The sequence below is a fragment of the Anser anser genome (genome assembly GCF_964211835.1).
Source record: "Anser anser genome assembly, chromosome: 1".
NCBI lineage: Eukaryota > Metazoa > Chordata > Aves > Anseriformes > Anatidae > Anser > Anser anser.
This window is the reverse complement of record NC_139720.1, coordinates 6282216-6301687: the sequence shown is the minus strand read 5'-3', so window position 1 is coordinate 6301687 and position 19472 is coordinate 6282216. Positions and strand designations below refer to the sequence as shown.

At 41.3% G+C, this 19472-nt stretch overlaps 1 protein-coding gene across 17 annotated transcripts in view; it reads right to left on the bottom strand.

Moving 5' to 3' along the window:
• CELF2 (CUGBP Elav-like family member 2) overlaps nt 1-19472 on the bottom strand; it is a 568240-nt gene that overhangs the window by 68157 nt on the left and 480611 nt on the right. For all 17 annotated transcript variants that reach the window (XM_083819746.1, XM_083819754.1, XM_083819752.1 and 14 more), the window contains 2 exons: nt 12751-12799; nt 3863-3997 (listed from right to left, as the gene is read on the bottom strand). In XM_083819746.1, the coding sequence (XP_083675872.1) occupies nt 3863-3997; nt 12751-12799 (184 nt within the window). The remainder of the gene's footprint in view (nt 1-3862; nt 3998-12750; nt 12800-19472) is intronic.

Genomic DNA, 19472 nt, shown 5'->3' with positions numbered 1-19472 from the left:
AGCTATCATGGCATGGCCGTCTGTGTTGGCATCTGTGGTCATGTAGACATGTGCTGGAAGTCAGGAGGTCTGAAAGTTTCCTTAAGCCGTTCACAATAAGTGATTTAAAATCTTAATCATCTGAGGCAGTTCACTTCTGCTTTTTCATGATAATGAAGCTTAGCACATGATATCACAATCATGAATTTTTGTAAAGCATACTTAGCTCTTCAGAAAAAGTGCTGGATTAAACAACCCTGCAGGCTGAATCCTTCTCTTTGAATAATGAATATAGTACAGGCAGCTGCAAGCTTCTTTAGATAGTCCCGTGAACCCTGCTAAAGCGAAGGCCAGCCTCCATGTCTGTTCAGTCCCTGGCTTCTTTATCTCTACAGCCAACAGGGTAGTTTTATTTTTTTAATACTCTTCGCAGCTAGGAATTACTCTCTGCCAGCCAACTAATTTCACAGGGACTATCCCAGAGCCTTTGGAAGGCAGTGTGTTTTGGTTGCTGCCTATTTCTTGTAGCCGGTAGAATAAAACAAGTTATAAACTTGAGTTAAGGAGAAAATCTCACTTCCTTTAAAGTACACCACTCCACCACTGGAGCTTTGTATCATCATTTTAGTCTCGTATTACAGATGAGTTTCAAACAGCTGACAATAGGAATTTGGAGTGGAAATGCTGATGGTACATTATCAGTAGTGACAGCAAGGGGTGCGACTTTAATATAAAGTTCTGTCAGCTCCTGGCTAGAAACTACAATAGGAACAACCAGTTCAACCTCTCTCTTTATCTTAACACTTACACTGCACCCATCACAAGTGTTACATATCTCTTGCTGCTGCAGAAAGGGATTTCGTCTTGCTACTGGAAGCATGTGGTACCCTACAACCCTACAGTAAAACCCTATGGGTTTACTGTTACCACGCTAGCAGTATGGATGCTGTTGTAGTGTAGACGTGACAGAAAAGTCAGCTGAAAGCTTTTTACTCTTCATTATGAGAGAAAAGAACGACAATAACAAAAAGGAGCAGCACAAACTAAAATTATTCTACTGAGCAGTGTAACCTGGAGCTATTCCTTGCAACTATCTGCTGGTAATAAGGATTATTTGCCTGAATCCTTCAATGAAGCTCGAAAGTTGGCATAAATACCAATGAATATATTTTTCAAGCTCTTTTCTTCCATGATACCATGATGCACATTCGTTATGCAATTGGAAAGAGATGCCAAACAGAGTTTATTGGACCATATTTCCATCTCACTGCTGTGAGCACTGTGAGTTCCCGAAGGCTCTGGCATCATGAGGACAGTGTTTTCCTAAGACAGTGACTATTTTTCATTCACCCCTCTGTGTCCGGGAGGGAAGCACATCTGAACTGGTGCTGGGAAAACAAATATTATTTGTGGCAAAGGGAACTAGCATCTTGAGAAACGGTAACATGAATTAAAACTCATTAAGTATCAGAACTCATTACTAAGATTTAACTCTATAATTCTCCTTCTTGCTTCAGCGAAGCAGCTTTTCACCCTGAGCTTTTTCAGCCGAGCTCCCTCTGCTGCAAATCTCCCTTAGCACTTTTCTTTTCAGCTCTGCAAAACCAACCATTTTTCCAACGCTTTGCCTTCTCTCATGGCGTGGTGATTTTGTGAAGCTGATAAACATCTGCCTGAAAACCTGGTTGGCACAGCTGAACTCATTTTCAAGTGTGAACATGGGTGTGTAGAAAGCAATTCAAGTTTAACAAGCCATGATGCATGAGGGCATGACAGAATATCAGTCATGATGGTGACCGAAATAAACCCGAGTAGCAGGGAGGATACAGCTCTGCTAAGACTACTGGTGTGTGACCTACATGGACTAAGATCTTCACCCTCCAGCAGGAGAGAGCAGCACGTTAACTCTATGGCTTTGCTGGCTGGCAGACGACACTGCTCTCCCTGATATATTAGCGACATGGCTTCAAAATCCCAGTTTCTGATTTTAATATTGCTATTTATGGAGGAACAAAACTACCCCACCACCCTTATTTACCCTATTTGAATTCATAGTTAGCTTTTCTATGCTTGTAGTATACCCAATGACTATTGAATAAAGGTAATAATGCAGTAGGGTTTCTACAGATCCCAGGTGAAGTCCATTTCTTTGCTGGATGATGCTGAAGAGTCAATTAATTCTTTCGGGGCTCAAAACATCTGATGCCCAGATCTTGTTATCATTTCAGCAGTTAGTTAGCTCTTTTCCCACTTGTGTCTTCCATCACCCCTTCTCTGTGCTGCTTACAAAGTGAAATCACTAAAAATCAGAAAGATTCGTTTTCCCTCAATGTGGGGTCTAGCAGATGACAGTGGTGGACTCATCAGTTAACAGTCATTACTGAGCTGCAGCAACCAACCTCAGACCTTTCCCCTGGTCTTCCCCAAGGCAAAAACCATGATCCTGATGCTCTACTTGCCTGAAGGGACTGCTGTATGCCAGCCCCCAAAGTTTTGGGATTGCAATCTAAGCATTCATAAATGTAAGAGCATAATCTTCTTTGGGCTTCCTATTTATTGTCAGAATAACTTCTCAACAAGCCCTTATTATTCAGAAGTAGTAGAGTATATGTTTCAAGCAGTGCTATGAAATATATAGCAATACATGCAACTTCCCCTGCTGAAATGTATAGGCTTTTAAAATGAGCTGGGCTGCACACAAAACAAAAACGTCTGTTTCTCAACCCCAGGCACAAATTGTTGCACAAAACACTGAGGATCCTACAGCCTACAGGAAGCAAATAGATCCAGAAGTAAAAAAAATAAATAGAGCTATATCTATATGTAAGATTGATACAATTATTTTTTTCTGTGCCTTTTGAAAATGTAATAAAATGCATAAACTGTGCTATGTTTTTTTTTTTTAAATTTATTTCTATTGAAATAGAAGTGATGTTCTTCATAGCTTCACGCTTAAAATTACTTTGCTCCCCATGCCATTACATGACAGCAGCTAGTACCCCAAAATCTTTTCCCACTGAAAGATGGGGCTGTCATGATGCCCTGTTCTACTCAGTGCCACCCAGCGCTGAGTTTATGGGAAGGTTCACAGTCCGAGGAATAATTTCAGATCCATGTACCATGGAGTTAATATGCAGTCTGTGTCATCAATATACATTTATTTTTCTTTTCAATATGTTTTCAGAGAGCCTTTCCTGAAAAGGCACTTCTGCATTCAGAAAGGGTCACCAGCTATTGAAGTCTGTGCTGCACTTCATTTTCAAAGTTCAGGTCAGCCGCTTGACCACTCTTGGTGGTGCCGCTTAGCACCTCTCCCCTGGTTTTCGGTTCGTGATAGAGGCACAAGCTCAAGAAGCTCTTTTTACAAAGTTTGGTCCAGGTAAAGCTTTCAGGTTCAAGCTAACCTCTTTGTTTCTGAGTTAGAGCAGACCTATGTTTTGCATATGTTTATAAAAAACACAGGAATTCAGTAGATAGTGGGCCAGTTCCCATGACCCTGTACGTCTTCAAACAGTCATTTACAGTCCCTTTTTTTTTTTTTTTTTTGGCCTTATGGTACAAAGCAGAAATGGGGTCAGGGAAGGATCTTTGATTTTGTGAGAGCAGAAAACTGAGGGTGTGTTCTCAGGGTGCAAAGGAACCTTTCCAGCTGACAAACAGTGCGATAACACAAGTTAATATGTTGGCACCAAGACCTTTCTGACACTGGAAATAAAAGGTGATAATTTCAGTCACTGTGAAAAGTTCATGCGGATACCTTCATCACGTGGGACGTATTACGGCGTAACCTCTAGCTGCAGACAGCGGCTATGCCTACCCTGACTGTGACATATAGCTCCCAATTAGTGCTTAAGGAAAGAGACTTTACAGACTGCACACTCACCTCTGCTCAGCCCATCAGGTCCCCGAAGGATTCGGCATTCTTCTATCTGGCCGAACGGAGAAAACATCACCCTGATATCATTCTCATTACACTTCTTTGAAACCATTCCTATGAACAATTTTCTGTCTTCCACAGCTAGAAGATAAAAATAATGAATGAGCAAAGGCCATTTCATCTTTTTCCTGTGATCAATGCTTCATTACCACATCAAACCAAGCTCCAGTCATGTGAGTCTGGCTCTGTAACTGAAGACAAGTCCTAAGGCAAACACTTTATACTTACAACCTCCCTTCCCCCCCCTCCCACCCCCACCCAAAATCTCTCAGCTTTCTTTATCTCTCTGCCTTTTTTTTTAGTGGTGGTTGCTGTTTATACAACATATTAATTGGCTGCCTTAGTCATTCTGCGTATGTCTCCCCCATCACAGCTTCTAAGAGAAAAGCATCCTCTGTTAGAAAGAGTAAAGATATCTTTGCATAGATTTTAATTCAGATAAATTCCCTCACCTCCCTCATGTATGAAAGAAATCATGACAGGGGTGAAGGTGAAGAGGGGATTGTGCACGTAATGATATGAGCTAATGAAAAATATTCCTGAGAAATGTTTTGAGAGAGAGGCTCCTATCTTAGCTTTCAATTTCAACCAGCTTAATGCATGGCACTCAAAAGGCAGACATGTAACCCACTGCTCTGGAAAAAGAAGACATTAAATTTTCCTGCCTTTTTCGGAGTGATCCAGTCCTCTCCCCTCCAAGGGGACACAAGGCATATTCTAGGGCAGCACTTTAACAAGGGGGCTGCATAATGCTTTCCAAGAGCCAAACCCTTTGATTTGCAATGATGCTGAGTTTGCAAAAAAAACGACAACAAAAAAAAAACAACCCACAACCAAAACATGAAAAAGGTGCTTTACCTGACTTATTGATAGAATTTTTGCCTGTATTGTCACCAAAATCAGCAAAAGCGACACTGCAGCAGCAGGACTCAGGCAGTCCTGCTAATCAAACTCAAATTTACAGGTCTAAAACTGCGGACTCGTGTCAAAAATGAAACAGGTTCAAACTTAAAGCTCTCTGGAAAGACTTAGAAATGTTAACACACCATCCCATCTATATTAAACCCCAAATCTAAGCGCTTATTATACAGTATATACACCAGTGCTTTCTTCTTCTCTTGAAATGGCATGTAAATCCAATTCACTGTTAATGAGTAGACTGTCAGAGTTTGCAGGGATGCAAAAAGAGAAGGAAAGCTTTACTCCAGAGAGGCTGCAGAGCACTTACTTATTTCTATTATTGTGCAAATTATTTTTGTAACGAAGTATTTTCATTTCTGGGCCTACAAAAAAAAAAATCTGTTGCTCTCCAACCCTCTCTCCCTGTATTAGTACACGTTTGTCAAATGGAAAAAATTGCAGCTGAGGAATAAGAAACTGCATCTATTTTCATAAGATTTTATTTGTGTTATACTTCAACACTTTAAGTGCATTTCATAATTTCAACAATAAAAAGAAGAGGTTCATGTTTATTGATCACAAGAGAGGTATTTGAAGTATTTTTTTCCTTAGAATTGTAGAGTTTAAAAAGTATTTGTAGCTTTTATACAGGCAAACACCGAGACCAGGCATTTTTCAGAATCCAAACCAGAGACCAGCCCCTACAATCTCAGCTTCTTGCTCGAGAAGCTGGCAAGAAAATTGGTGTGAATTTAACACCCTGGAGAAGTTTTTTCTCGGCAGATTCCTCAAGTCTCAACATTTTCATTCACACTTTATATTGGGGTTCCGCTGGCAGGTTAACCCTTCAGGAAAGGTTAACAAACGACGAATGCATGGGATGAGCCAGGTATACAGAGATCAGCAGCTGAACAGTGGGATTGCAGATGAGGCTCGAAGTCGGGATTTATATATAAATAAATGCCTTTCAGTGAAACTTTATACCTGATTCATAATACACAATTGGTTTTGGTGCTGCAAATAATTATTTTAATGATGGTGAAACTGAATTGGCTTGCTCCCAGCCATGAAGAAAGTATGGGTACTCACCTCTGCTGGTGAGAGGATACCTGTAAATTGGCTGCTTAAAAATCCTACGTTCCCTTGACTAATCTCTTCGAGGAAGGTCTGTGGCCTGCCTGCTCCCTCAACAACAGCCAAACACTATGGCCAGGGCACAGGAAAGGGTATGACCAAGGGACTCAGCTGGGCTGCCAGGCACTTGTAAAGATTTCTCATGCTGCAAACCCAGATCAAGCTGGGGCAAGCCCAGGTGCCACCTCTTAACTTCTGCCTGCGTGTCAGCTAGTACTCACGCAGTTAAAACGTGAGTTGATTTTAGGCTACCCAAAGAGTGACCAGATCCAGCTCTCTCTTAAAAATAGCTGCTGGCCTTGTCGGACAAGTGCCTACCATGCAGTTCCAGAATAAGGAGCTGAAGGTCTTGCTTAGGTGCAAGGACAACGACTCAAACCAAAGAAATTCATTCAGAGATTCAAAAAAAATAATAAAAAAAAAGAGATCTTTCACTGATGCAGGGATCCTCACCCTGCCCTACAAACCAAACAGAAGCCATCAGGGTGCCAAGGATCCCCGCCGCTTTTCTACCCCTCCAAAGCAAATGGGAAGTCTTTGTTTTAATTTTCCAAAGAGTAACAGATGACAAACTCCCCACCGGCCTCCTTCAGTTTCGCTAGTAAACCTATAAATATGCAATTGAACTAAGATGATTTGCAGGTTTTCAGCTTGAGGGTGATTTTATAGTAAATTAAACATCCAGCTCCCGTGTACTGTACATCTTAAAAATGCAGATTTCACAAAGAATGCTCAGAGTACAGAAAACATATTGATACGATGACGTGCCCTGCATTCAGTGCTATTAGTCAGTGCTGATCAGCGTTGAAGCTAAAGAAAATTTCTATTCTGTTTTGGCCAGGGGCCCAGCATAAAAAACATTTAAAGGGACAATTGTCAGGCTCAGAATGACATGTTTTCACTCCGTCTGATGGAACATCTGATATTATTAGGCTGAAATAGTTTTAAACTATGTATTCTCACGCAGAGAAAGGAATGCTTTTCTACTTGCTTAAGGCTGGCTGACAGGATTTGTTTCCGCATTTTTGGTCAGCCACTTCTCTCCTTTCTAAAAGGAATACTTCCCTGCCTTGCAGATGTGGTGCGAGAATCGAACAGACAATGGACTGCAAGAAGTATGGCTCAAGTGTATTTAGAGGTTAGCAGCCCCCCCGTTCGATCAGCCAGGCCTGCTGCCTTGCCTGTGCACAAACTGTAAAAAGAGGAGCTCGACATTAAGACCATGCAACCCAACAAAGCGTGGAGATTGGAAAGGTGCTAGCCACTGCTGGCTTCAGAAGGGACAGCAGTTTCTGAAGCTATGTCCCCCAACTATACTCGTCTAAAATTGACGTTTCCAGTCCTAGTCCCAGCTAAAACGTTATCTATTGGCTGTTACCAATGCCAAGAGGTCAGCTCCTCAAAAAAATCACCTCTCCTGGCACGACAGGACAGCTTGTTTCATGGGAGCCTCCTCCCTGCTTTGGACAATAATAGACGGGGCTGTAATCTTCCAGCTACCTCCCAACCCTAACATGCAGATGTCCTCAGCTCCAGCCTCAGGGATGAGAGGAATAAGTGAGCTCTGAGGGAGTGGAGAAAGCCTGGAAGCTGCGAGTGCTTTGGGCAATAAGAGCAGGGGAAGGAGAAAGCTGGGGGAAGGACAGCAGGGCACAGGGGACGGTATTTGTGTGCACATATTTCAGAAACGTTTCACTGCTGCTTGACAATTCTCTCTCCCACACCAGGGTTAGGTTTCAATAATTCAGAATCCTGAAACTAAATGCAAAATTTTTGGCAAGCATTTGATATCATTGCTTTCTGACTCTGTTCATAGGCCTATTTGTAACTTCTGGCTGTTTTGCACCACTCTGGTGACCTGAAGGAGATACCACTGGCTGCAAATAACGCGCAGGATGAGATGGCTGAGTGCTCCGCACTGATGGAGCAGGAGAAGGCAGAAGGTCACACCGAACAAGGCCTGAATTTTTAGCTATGTGAAGGAAGGTGTGAAACTGCACAGCATCCTGAGCAAATAATTGTGGGATTCACTTCTAATCCACCCAAACATGTAACAAATGCAGGTCAGCTCTGCTGCCCAGGCAGTTAGTGTGACATATCCAGTGCTGAACCTGCTGGATTTGAGGTGGGATTCTTCTGCCTGAATGTAGAAACTTTGTGTGACGAGCAGCAGACGTCTGTTTTATAGCAAAATGAGCTTTCCTAACTCCATCAAGACTATCTCTGTGATGAGTAGCAAGGGTGCCTCAGTATCATGCTTGAAGAGAGCTATGTCAGCCATCAGAAGCTGGCAGAGGTGAAGTCTGCTTCTGCTGGTGGGGGCTTCTTTCAAACCAGAGCCACCTGCCTTCTGACAGCACTACATTCAACTTGCAGAATAACATCCTGAAGGCTCCAAATATTTCAGCTTTACTCATTTTGCTTCATTAATGAGCATTTTGCATGAGCACACCCGCATTTGTCAGTTTGCAGTCTGTATTAGACCAGTAGTGCTAACCCAGGAGAATAAAGGAGCAGGGATTTTTTCCTGCATGCTAGAAAAGAATTAAACCTTGTAACAATAATGGGAAATCTGCCCTAAGACTCAAAAAACTTTCCTTTTCTCTAACCCTAAATCCCCAAAATTATGTCCTGAAAAATCAGTTATTTCCCTTTATTATATATTTTGAGGGCTCCAGTCAGTTAAGGAGTGTGCTTTCCACCCAGAAGTTGCCTTCTCTTTTGAGCAAATCAATAAATAGTTAATTATGTACAAATGGTAATATATTATTTTTTTTTTTCATCCAAAAGGGAAGGGGGGAAAACAGACTTTTTATCCCTATTTGTAAGGCTGTGAAAAACCCTTGCGTACAATCTGTCAAAGTCACACCTGGATCTGGAGCTGCCTGCATTAATTATCAACTTTTCTATGTGTTAGTGCTAACATATGGCATTTAATTACTCCCTCCAAATTGGCAAAGTCGTGCCACATAGAATTTCAGAATTATTTCTTCAAGTTTTCACTAATCAAATAAATAAAAATAAATGATAGGATCACACAAATAACCCCTTGCTCCCCCCCCCCCTCTTTTTTTTTTTAATGGAGAATTTTGTAATTTTCCCTGAAGTGTTGAAGCTTTGATCCATTTAAGAGTATGCTGTCCTCAGGATATGTGCCTGAAAGTATTGACAGTATTCAAATCCTGGTCCAAGAAACATTTAAGTATTTGCTAACTGTATCACGTTAATGGCCACTGACATCTTAGAGCCAAACGTGTTTGTGATTTTCTGCATTAGAGTGCAGGTGCCCCTTCTTTTTTGAAAATTGAAAAACAGCCTTAAGCAGCCAAGTTTTGTGAGTGATAACAGTTATGATGAATCGAGCAATGGTGGAGTCTTTGAAGTCTTGAAGCCATGCTTTTCTGGCAGGTATTCCTTAACTGAAACTTTGTAGATAGGTTAAAATAGCTACCAAGCAACATAAAAGTGGTCAGAGTAGACCTAACAGATGACTAGAACAGGGCACACTACAAAATTAATCATCTGAAAATCTTTCAGGGTGGTACATTTCTCAACAATAAAAGCCTTTTTCAGAATCCTCCAGGGCAGACAAATTAATTAGACCTAAAGGCAAATCTTTCTCCATCAACTCTAGCTGCTAAAAGCTCAGTGAAACTGATTAAGCTTTGCTTCACCTGCACGAGCGAAGAGTTGGCTCAGACACATGAGCTATTGTTCTCCATCTTCAGCCCCGTACACAGGGATGAAATGGAGATGATTACATAGATCTGTCAGCCACCCAGTTCCTACCCAGAAGAAAACAGACCTTCAGGTTGCTAATAAAGTCCTAGTACCACATAAGTGCCCAGGCACTTAGTCAAACATGCCCAGGAGCTGGCTCTTCCATAACTTTCTCCCAGTTCCCATGAGGTGAGCTTGGCCTTTTGTGTTAAGGTATAAGTTTGTAAAGTGATGCATAAAGACAGGAACCGTGATGGGGAATGAGGAGCATTCCATCCTAGCACTGCTGGGCTTGGTTGGTCATTCAGATCTTTTAGTAAGGGACTTTGGATGGGGAGGAGGCATCTTATTACACAGAAAATACTGTTCTTTGAAAACCCCTGTAAGATGAAGGAGACAACATCCCCTTCACTCAGAGGGTGGTGAGGCACTGGAACAGGTTGCCCAGAGAGGTTGTGGATGCCCCAACCCTGAAGTGTTCAAGGCCAGGTTGGATGAGGTCCTGAGCAACCTGATCTAGTGAGTGGTGTCCTTGTCTATGGGATCTTTAAGGTCCCTTCCAACCCAAGCCATTCCATGATTCTATGATTCCTGCCATTGAAAGCTGAACAGGTCTCTCCAGCCTTTCACAAGTGCGTGCGAGCCCAGAAAAACTGTAATGAGTGTTCAACCTCTCCCACATATCTTTCTACAAGCTATTTGGAAATCCTGAATAACAGAATTTCTTTAGCCTCTTTGAAACTTGAGAAACACCACTTCACCTATAAAATGTAGTGGGATCCTCCCATTACTCAGAAATCAAAGGGTTTCGAGCATTCCTAAAAAGCTCAAACACCATGGATCATGAAAACCAAGATTCCTTGTCATGCCTTCTTTCTTTTCCCCTTTGAACTTACCAATCTGGTTGAAGGGGTACAGTTTACACTTTGCTATTGGCACAAATAATATACCTCCTCAGATGGATAGCCTGAAGCATATGGGAAACACATGCCAAACAGGCCTCCACCTCCCGCGTGCTGCTGTTTTTTTTTCTATTTTGGCTCTTCAGGCTGCTTGCAAACTCTTGCCTCCTCCACAGATCCTACTCCTACGCCCCGTCCTTCTGAGGAGCTGTGCTATTGTTCCCACCATCATGGTGTCAGTTTGCCTTCTGTTTCCCCAGTCGTTAGAAACGAAGGGTTCACCACCCTCTGAACATGCCTACCAGAAGCATATACACTCTCCAGGAGTCTAAATTTAAAAAGGGTTTTAATTTGACAATGATGATTGCCTTTCATTTGTTGACATGTTTTTCTCAAAATACAAAGAAGTCAAGAAAAAAAAAAAGAAAAAACCCAATCCCTCATGATTTTCATGCTAGAGATAGGTGCAAGAGAATACTCTGAAGATTAATAAGAGTATTCCCACAGTGCAGACAGGAGTATTATGTAGATAACCCCAGTCTAACAGCAGCAGCGAGGAGCTAATTTACCCTGCTTTGTAAGCGCTGCAGAGCAGGACAGGGTTTGCACAATTCCCCATAGTGCTTTGCCAATATGTTCAATCTTCTTTAGGAAGAAAAATGAGGAATGACTAAGTAATTCCTTGGGAGTTTACTTCAGCCCCTTGGCTCTTACATTTCTAATTTGCCAATGAACTTGAGGTGAAATTTATTCTTGAAAAAAGAACCTGTGTAGGCTAAGTAGTTCAGAGGGTCCAGGCCAGTCTTCCTGTATCTTAGGGAAAACTTTGCCCACTGCAAGCACAATAAATACTAGGGAGTGAAATTTTGATTCCAGCAGCAGCTCTCACGTGCTACAGTCGTGACTGAAAAGTTTGGTCCTCCTGCTCATTTCCTTGGCCTCTCTTCTGAGCATTCGAAGAAAGCAACAAATTGCTGCTAAAACTCTGTTGACATCCCAAGAGAGGAAACACCACTCCCTTACAAATGGGTGATGGCTCAAATCTCCCATGCTTGTGGCCAGTTTTGTTTTGAAAGTTGTCATAATAGGAAACCTAGCATAATGTGAAGTTTTAGCTTCCTTCCAAACTTTTTAATCCTTGGAGAAGCCTGAAAATGGGATGCACTACAATTAGCACAAAAGAAGCCTTAAAAAAGCCTTGCGGAGAGATTTAGAGCCCAATCATAATTTACATTTGCAGGTATGTAGATCTCTAAGTGCACGGCTTCTGCCCTGATTACTAATTAATGAGGTGCAAAGATGCCTGTTGGAGGAACCAGCTCTGATTATGTGGGCCTTATGGGAAAAAGAAGCTCTTGCAATCTAAGAAGGCAGATGATATCTTTAACATATATTTTAGAAAATTACAGGAACAAATCAAGGGGCAAAATATACACATGTATATATTTTTAAAGAATCACACACAGCCAGGCTGCGTTACCATCCGATTATCTTATTTCCTTGAATATACAAACCTGGCATGTTTAATAGATTGAGAATGCTGTCTATTTTGCATGTCATATACATCCACTTAGGCAGTAACCTAGTATTCTGAGCGGATATTACTGTCATTATAGCATTCATTTTACAATCGTTGAGAGGAATAAGTATACAGAGAGATGCAAGGTGGGTTTCCCAGTTCAGAACTAGGCATATCATTAAAACCTGAATTTGGTTCAGATTCAGAACAGCATCATTCTATAAAACGGACGTTTAGGCAAATATTTAAGGCCCATCAGCTGCTTACACTGTTTGATAACATTGGAATGTTTTTTGCTTCTTTTTTTTTTTTTCCTTTTCACCATTAAAATTTAATCTCCATCTTATCAATATTGGGTGCTCTTGGATCACCTCACTGCCAGGAGTGAACACAAGTGAACAGACAATTGTAGCAAGGTAGGCCATGACATACAGCAGATACAAGGGAAGATCATTTTTCTGAACATACCCTTCCTTCTTTAAAGCTGAGGATAAATGGGAGTTCAGAGCAGGTCAACATCTTTCCTGACCTGTCAGGTACAGGAAAACTGCCTCGTATAATTTTCAGCACACAAGGAGTAAAGCAAAAACTCTCACAATGTTTTGTTTGCTTTCGTGAAAAGAGAGTCACAATTAGGTAAAAATAAATTAAACACATACCATTGGACTTTTCACTATCTGCGGGTTTCATCTGAATAGGATGATGCATCTAAAAACAAAAATGAAAAAGAGTAAGGCAGGTTGGATAGTCATAAAAATCAAGAATCATGTTTTTAATGAGGGGCTAAAGGGATACATGATCAATATTAAACATGTTGAAATGATATAACTTCAAAATAACACCATATTATAGGCTTTTAAGAAATATAAAATGGTAAAGGAGCATTTTATAACCAGGAAGATTAAAAAAATAGATCATTGGGCCCACAGGACTCATATAAAACTTTAATTTGCCATATCTAGTTTCAGAAGACCTCTAAAGTTACAGCCCTCATTAGTTTATGGCATGCTTGGTTTCTGTTTTACCAACTTTTTTTCTTGAGCTCCACCACTGCCAAGACTGAGATGGAATTTTCAAGTAATTTAAGAGCTCGCAAGCATTTCAAACATACTCAAAGGAGTTTAGTTTGACAAATGAACTTTGCTTGTAATTAAAAAAACATGTGCTGATTCTTTCAGGACTGAAGAGGAAGACTTGTGCTTCCTATAATAGCTTCCTATAACTCTTTAGTATCTTTTTTTTTTTTCAATACATTATACATTCATTCATAAAGCTTTCATCACAACACTGTACAATTCTGGCTTCCATAAAAGCCATAAAAGCTCCTAACACTTTTTCCTTTTCAACCTCTTCCTCCATTTGTCTCCTTCTTATTGCAAAAGAAACCGTGTGTAGTGTGCTACGCTGTACATCTCATGGCATCTTACCCTCGCACACCCGAAATGGCGTTTCCTTGGCTTTCATTGCTAAATGAGGCTCCCCCCACCTTCAATTGTTGAAAATTCCAACAAAATTTTCACCAACAGCTTTCTGTTATTTCAGGAATAGAAACACCACAACAGCTGAGTCCTCTTTGGTTAGAGAGTGCATGCTTCTTCTGTTGGACATTGGTTATAGTCAGCCATGGGTCCCCTGTGATGGATTCAGGGGAATTTTATTATAGCTTCTCAAAATCCCTCAGAAAGGGCCCTGCATTGTTTTTCAATGGGGAAGATACTTAAGCCTCAAAAAAACCACAAAAACCAAAACAAACAAACAAACAAAAAAAACCAGAAACCCAACTCTTATTTTTTTACCATTGGGCTCTACAGAACTGCTGGGATTTGACTGCACAAACCTTAAGGTAGCAGCAGGGCCACTGCCTTTACTCTCTTCAGCAATTCTTCTCCATTTCACATGAACATGTAAAAATCTGTGTTCTTTCTGCTTTTGTAACATCTATCAGTGCAGCAAAGCTGAGTATTGGCTGAAAATGTCAGCAGCAATTTCATGTTTTTTTATAAAAGACTATTATGACAAACATGATGTTGGAAAACAAAAACAGCTGAGCAGGAGAGAATATCCATGCACTCATATCAAATGCACTTTCAAAGCAGCACAGAAAACCAAATCTGCACTGTTTTTAGTGGAGTCACTTAACCTCCAGGGACGTAGCTGCTAGATTCTTTACTGAATATACAATATTGCTGTGAATATTTCCGTAAGATTTACTCAAAGTCCAGAATGCACTCTGGCCCTACAAATCAATGTATTCCTTGTGCTGCTTGCAAAATTCCCTACTGTGCCCTAAGGAAAAGGCAAAGCCACAAGGTTGATGTAGTCACCAGGATGCATAAATTTGCTTCAGTTTTAACAGTTCTGTTCTCTTTGAATCATTTGTTTCCAAGACAGACTTAAAGAGCCCTGCACTTGTCTGCCACCACTCTTATTTGATCTAATTTATATAAAAAAAAGAGACCTTATATTGTACTCTATCTTCTTTACCTAGTGCTTAACATTTATCCTGGCATCAACAATACACTGGGCACCGCAGGAGACTTTAAATTCATGGGAATGGGATGCAGCATTGTCCACTCAGCAAACAAAAGCTGAACAAGGAAAAAAGGTGCAACTTGCTCCAATGAGCAGTCCACTGCAGGTACTGGCATCTCAGCAGAGCCACAGGAAGGTGAAGAAATAAAGAAAACAAAATTGAGTTGTTTGGATGCATTGTAAGAGGGTGCAAACAAAGAAAAACTGAGGTAGGCAGACATATCTCCTAATACTAGAGGCCCAGGAGGATGTAGGATAATTTCTGATGACTACTAGAAGCATCACTTCTCAGTTCACTGTAAATTTGCAAATATGCAAGTTATAGAAAACCAACCCGCATCCAGGCCTTATACAGACAGCGAATCTATCACACTGCCTAGCTCCATTTTATGTCCCTAATTGGATATACTTTGAATAAATGCAATTTTAACAATGCTAAAAACCTTTCACTTTACAAACCTCTTGAACTAGAGACCTCTGGACGAAACTCATGTAAAGAAGTTATTTTTGCAGTGCCACAGTCACCGTGTAAAGATCAGGGTTACCTGGTAAACACAGTTACCACATCAGAAATTATCCTCTTCTGTTTTGCATAATTACCTCAAGTTCATTAAGTCAGTAATCTGTTATGCTTGCAAAGAAAGAGGCATGATTTAACAAGATGTTCCAACTAGGTGTTGACTTGATTTCAAAGGTTCCTGCTGAAAACCCAGGGTCCAAATTCCCTTCTCACCAGCAAGTCTAAGTCAGGAGGAATGCCACCATGCTTAACAGAATTATATCAGTGCAAAACTAATAAAAGATTCAGATCAGGCCTGAAGGGTTTAAACCACAGAATAGCCATGGCAAAATGGATGTGATACACAAACATGGCTTCGGCAAAGAGGATGGTGGAAAAATACATTACTGACAGTTCCCTAACATGAGAGGGCTCGTGTTGAAGCTTGTTTAACCCTGACCATCACCAATTGATACGTTAACAACCTTTAACACTAGATTCAATAAAACATGCCATTTATAACCTGAAATGGGTTTTACAGAGTCACTGGTTCGCATCTCATTATTAAACTCATTGCTGACCTCTAGAGACAACTGCCGTGACAATACATATTATAAGCTCTCTACCCATAAAATATTTAGAAGTAGGTGTAAAAAGAAAGGAAGGAAAAAGGAAAGGAAAAAGGAAAGGAAAAAGGAAAGGAAAAAGGAAAGGAAAAAGGAAAGGAAAAAGGAAAGGAAAAAGGGAAGGGAAGGGAAGGGAAGGGAAGGGAAGGGAAGGGAAGGGAAGGGAAGGGAAGGGAAGGGAAGGAAAAAAGGAAAAAAAGATGAATTATAAGGAGTGAAGTAAGTAAGAAAATTAAAGGGACAGAGACAAAGGCTAAGTAGGTACTATCCTTTCACTCCACAACAAGCAAAAGAGAAAATAATCTCTGTGTTTTATATCTTGCTTGTATAACTGTAGGCTATAAAATAATAAAATAGCTGTGCTTTCTGAGGCCCTCCAAAAGATTATAGATGATATAAACCTGTTTCAAATTAGATGCCACCCACTAGAATCATGTCATCTACTGAAATGAAGGATTTCATGTCTTATCAGAAAGCTGTTATTGTAGCTATACATCACAAAGCCGTACACTTATGGATCTCAAGGTAAGTGATTTCTTAGTATGTCATGTCATACAGAAAAACAGGAAACACTTTTTTTCTGTGCTTGAAGAAAGCTCTGCCTATAAAAATACAGTATTTATGACTGCACATTTGCAATTAATAAATAGGAAGAAGTGAGAAAAGTAACTGCAGCAAATAATTTACAGACATTATCATCCTGCACTTGGACCTATAGTACAAGAGAAGAGCACAGCTCTCAGACAAGTTGTTTCTGAGGGTGGGCAGCCTCTTTAGCAAGCAACGTGCATGGGACTATCGCAACCAGACTGGAGAACAGGCTGTGAGGAGCGATCCCTCCTTGGCAACATTTTAGAGAGCTCCACTGGATGCAGTTGTACAGCCTGTAACAGCCTGACTGAGCTTTCCTCACCCTTGTTTCACAATGAAGAGCAGGCAGATGTCTGCTGCCCAAGGCTGGCAGTGCCTTTCGGCAGTGCCGGTAGCCACAGAGGCTCCATGTGAGGCCTGTGCAGTAATGGAGGCCGCAGAAAACCTGAGGCCCTGTACGTCACTGCTGCTCTTTGGGCTCACCCCAAACAGAGGTGTTGATGTGGTCCACAGGATAACAAAAATCTCAATGGGAAAGAAACGGTTGTAAAACACGAAATCCTGAATCCCCCTGAAATCAAAGGGAATCCATCTACTAGCTATGTTCAGGGTAGCAGTGGGACCAAGACATGGCCTGTGACTACAATTGACTAGTTATGCCTTTTTTTCCCCTCTTTTTCCTGAGTACACCCCACTGTACGCAAATATAACTTCATCAGAGAAAAAAAAAAAACAACACAAAAAAAACAAACCTCTCAAAGGCACAGATCCTCTCCAGCTTTAGAGCCTCACAGTCATCTTTTGAACAATAATAATGCTACCTATTTACATTCTTGTCAAAACCATGTGACATCTGCATGGGAGAAAACAAGCCGGCTAAGAGTCTATTTCTGGCAAAAATATTGCAAGGAAATTAGATTAACCTGGGTGGAATTCTGTCTGGGAATTTGGAGTCTGTCGTGGTGATTAAGTCATCATTTCTGTCAGATTACTCTAATCGGCTGTCAAATACGATTCCACAACCCCATCTGTAACTTGGCATCCTCGTTATTCAGCCGATGTTACCTTCTGTATACAAAACAAACACCAAACAAGGAGGTGTGTGCAGCCTAGCATTTAGCAGAGTCATTAGCTGTGATTACTATTGTGTGCTTTCACGTTGCGCAACAACATCAGCTTACAGCTTCTTTTATTTATTCAGGGGATGCTGAAAATCAGGTGCAATCTTAAGCAGCGAGCGCTAGGGGTGAGCAGAGAAGATTTCTGCCCTAGGCATGGCTGCTCACAGGACCAGCACGGGCTGAGTCACCATGGCCTTACCAAAGATTGCCTAAATCTCATTTCTCAGTTGTCAGCATGCTTGGTGGAAGGATGGGCACCTGCTTTCCACTCATTTTCTAAGGGGAAATGGGCGCTCAGATATTCTAGGTAGGCTAAAGACTACCTGCGAGCAGAAATTTCCACGAGGGAGGCAAGGTTTGTAGACTGAAGCAGTCAGCACTTTAAATGAACTGTATCAGTTGCTGCAAGAGGAGGTATTTTGTTATATATATGAATGTGGTTGTCTTACAGAGCACTGTGGTGATTAAAAAGCAGGAAATGCCTTTCAGTGAAAGCAAAGGAGCTGATGGGCCCAATTTGCTGCAGCTGTGTTGAGTCTGAAATTTGGGTGCCCTCAGCCCCTCAGAAACTCTGGCCATGTAATTAGACTATGAAAAATCATTATTTTATGATCCATTACAACAACACCTTCATGCACAATTACTACATCTGTTAGCAGCTTTGATTCCCCATTCCTGCTATTGCAGACTGCACAGGCCTCAGTGCACTCACATCGCTCCTCCTGCCTCAAGGGAAGTAAACCCTTGGTCAAGAAAAGACTCTGAATGTATATAAATCTGCTCGTGCCTTCACCCAGCTTAGCATGTCAGTCAGCATCTGTTGCCTAAAAGTCCTCTGAACACCAAGGGAGCTTCGGGAGCGTGTGGGGAGGATGTCATCCATGACTCCTCACAGGGGTTGTCTTAAAATTCCTCTCATCATCTTTCTACAATCCTTTAAAGCAGCCTGCAGATTGCTAGGGCTCTTAGGCCTCTTCAGACCTGTTTCCTTTTTCTCTTCTCTGTCATCTGCCACGGCTACATGTATCTAGCTGTGCCCCAGCTCAGTTTGTCCCTTACCTGTCACCCTCACAGACCACATCACAGGGAAACACAACACAAGCTCAACCTTCTCCCAAGCAAAGGGTAAATTTGAAGAACTTGGGCTCCTCGGATAACATCCAAACCAAACAAACTGCAATAGCATTAAATGATGACAACTTGCATGCATCTTGTCATTTTTAGCACTTTGGGACTTGCTTTTTGCTAGCATCAATCATTGTTGAAGCCAAAGGGGACTTTCTTCACATTTTATACATCTCAGAGTTAAAGAGTGGTAGGAGAGATTGTGGAAGAGAGGAGAAGGTCCTTAACAGGACCCTAATATTCTTCTTACTATAAATCTATGGACTTTTGGGAACCAACAGGAAAACGAAAGCTGAAGAAAATATTAAGGAGCAGCAGGAGCAGGCTAAGAGCACAGAGAAAGAAAAGTGCCTAAAGAGGCACCGGCACTGAGAGAGTGGGGAAAATGTACGTGCTTTGCCTAACCCTAGTCTGAGAATGAATTTAAAGTCTTCTCCATGCTGCTGATCCAATCAGTGAATGAAGCTGAATTAGACCAATAGTGCAAGGAAACTAAGAAGCCAAACCTCTACCTGACAGGTTCCTGAGTACCGTCACTGAGTCTGGAAGTCAGGAAGGAAAGTATCGAACAACCAAAAGACTGTGGGGGAAGAAGAGGAAATGGTTCACAAGCACCAGAGAATTAAACAATTGTCAGTGTCTTCAGAGATCATTATTTTTCTGGATTATTATGTGCAGACACCTCTGCCTCCCAGCCCCCCATTTCAGCTCTCGGCTCCCAAGTTTTTCAATAGGGTCCTTTTGGAGGAGCTCTTGAGCATATTTCTCACATCACTTCAACAGCAACTTGTTTTGCTTTTTTAAAGCCTTGTGACTCACAAGTAATGCAAGTTTCCCAGAAGTGAAAGAGGTGTATTTTCCTATCACGGAGAACTGTTTAGAATGAC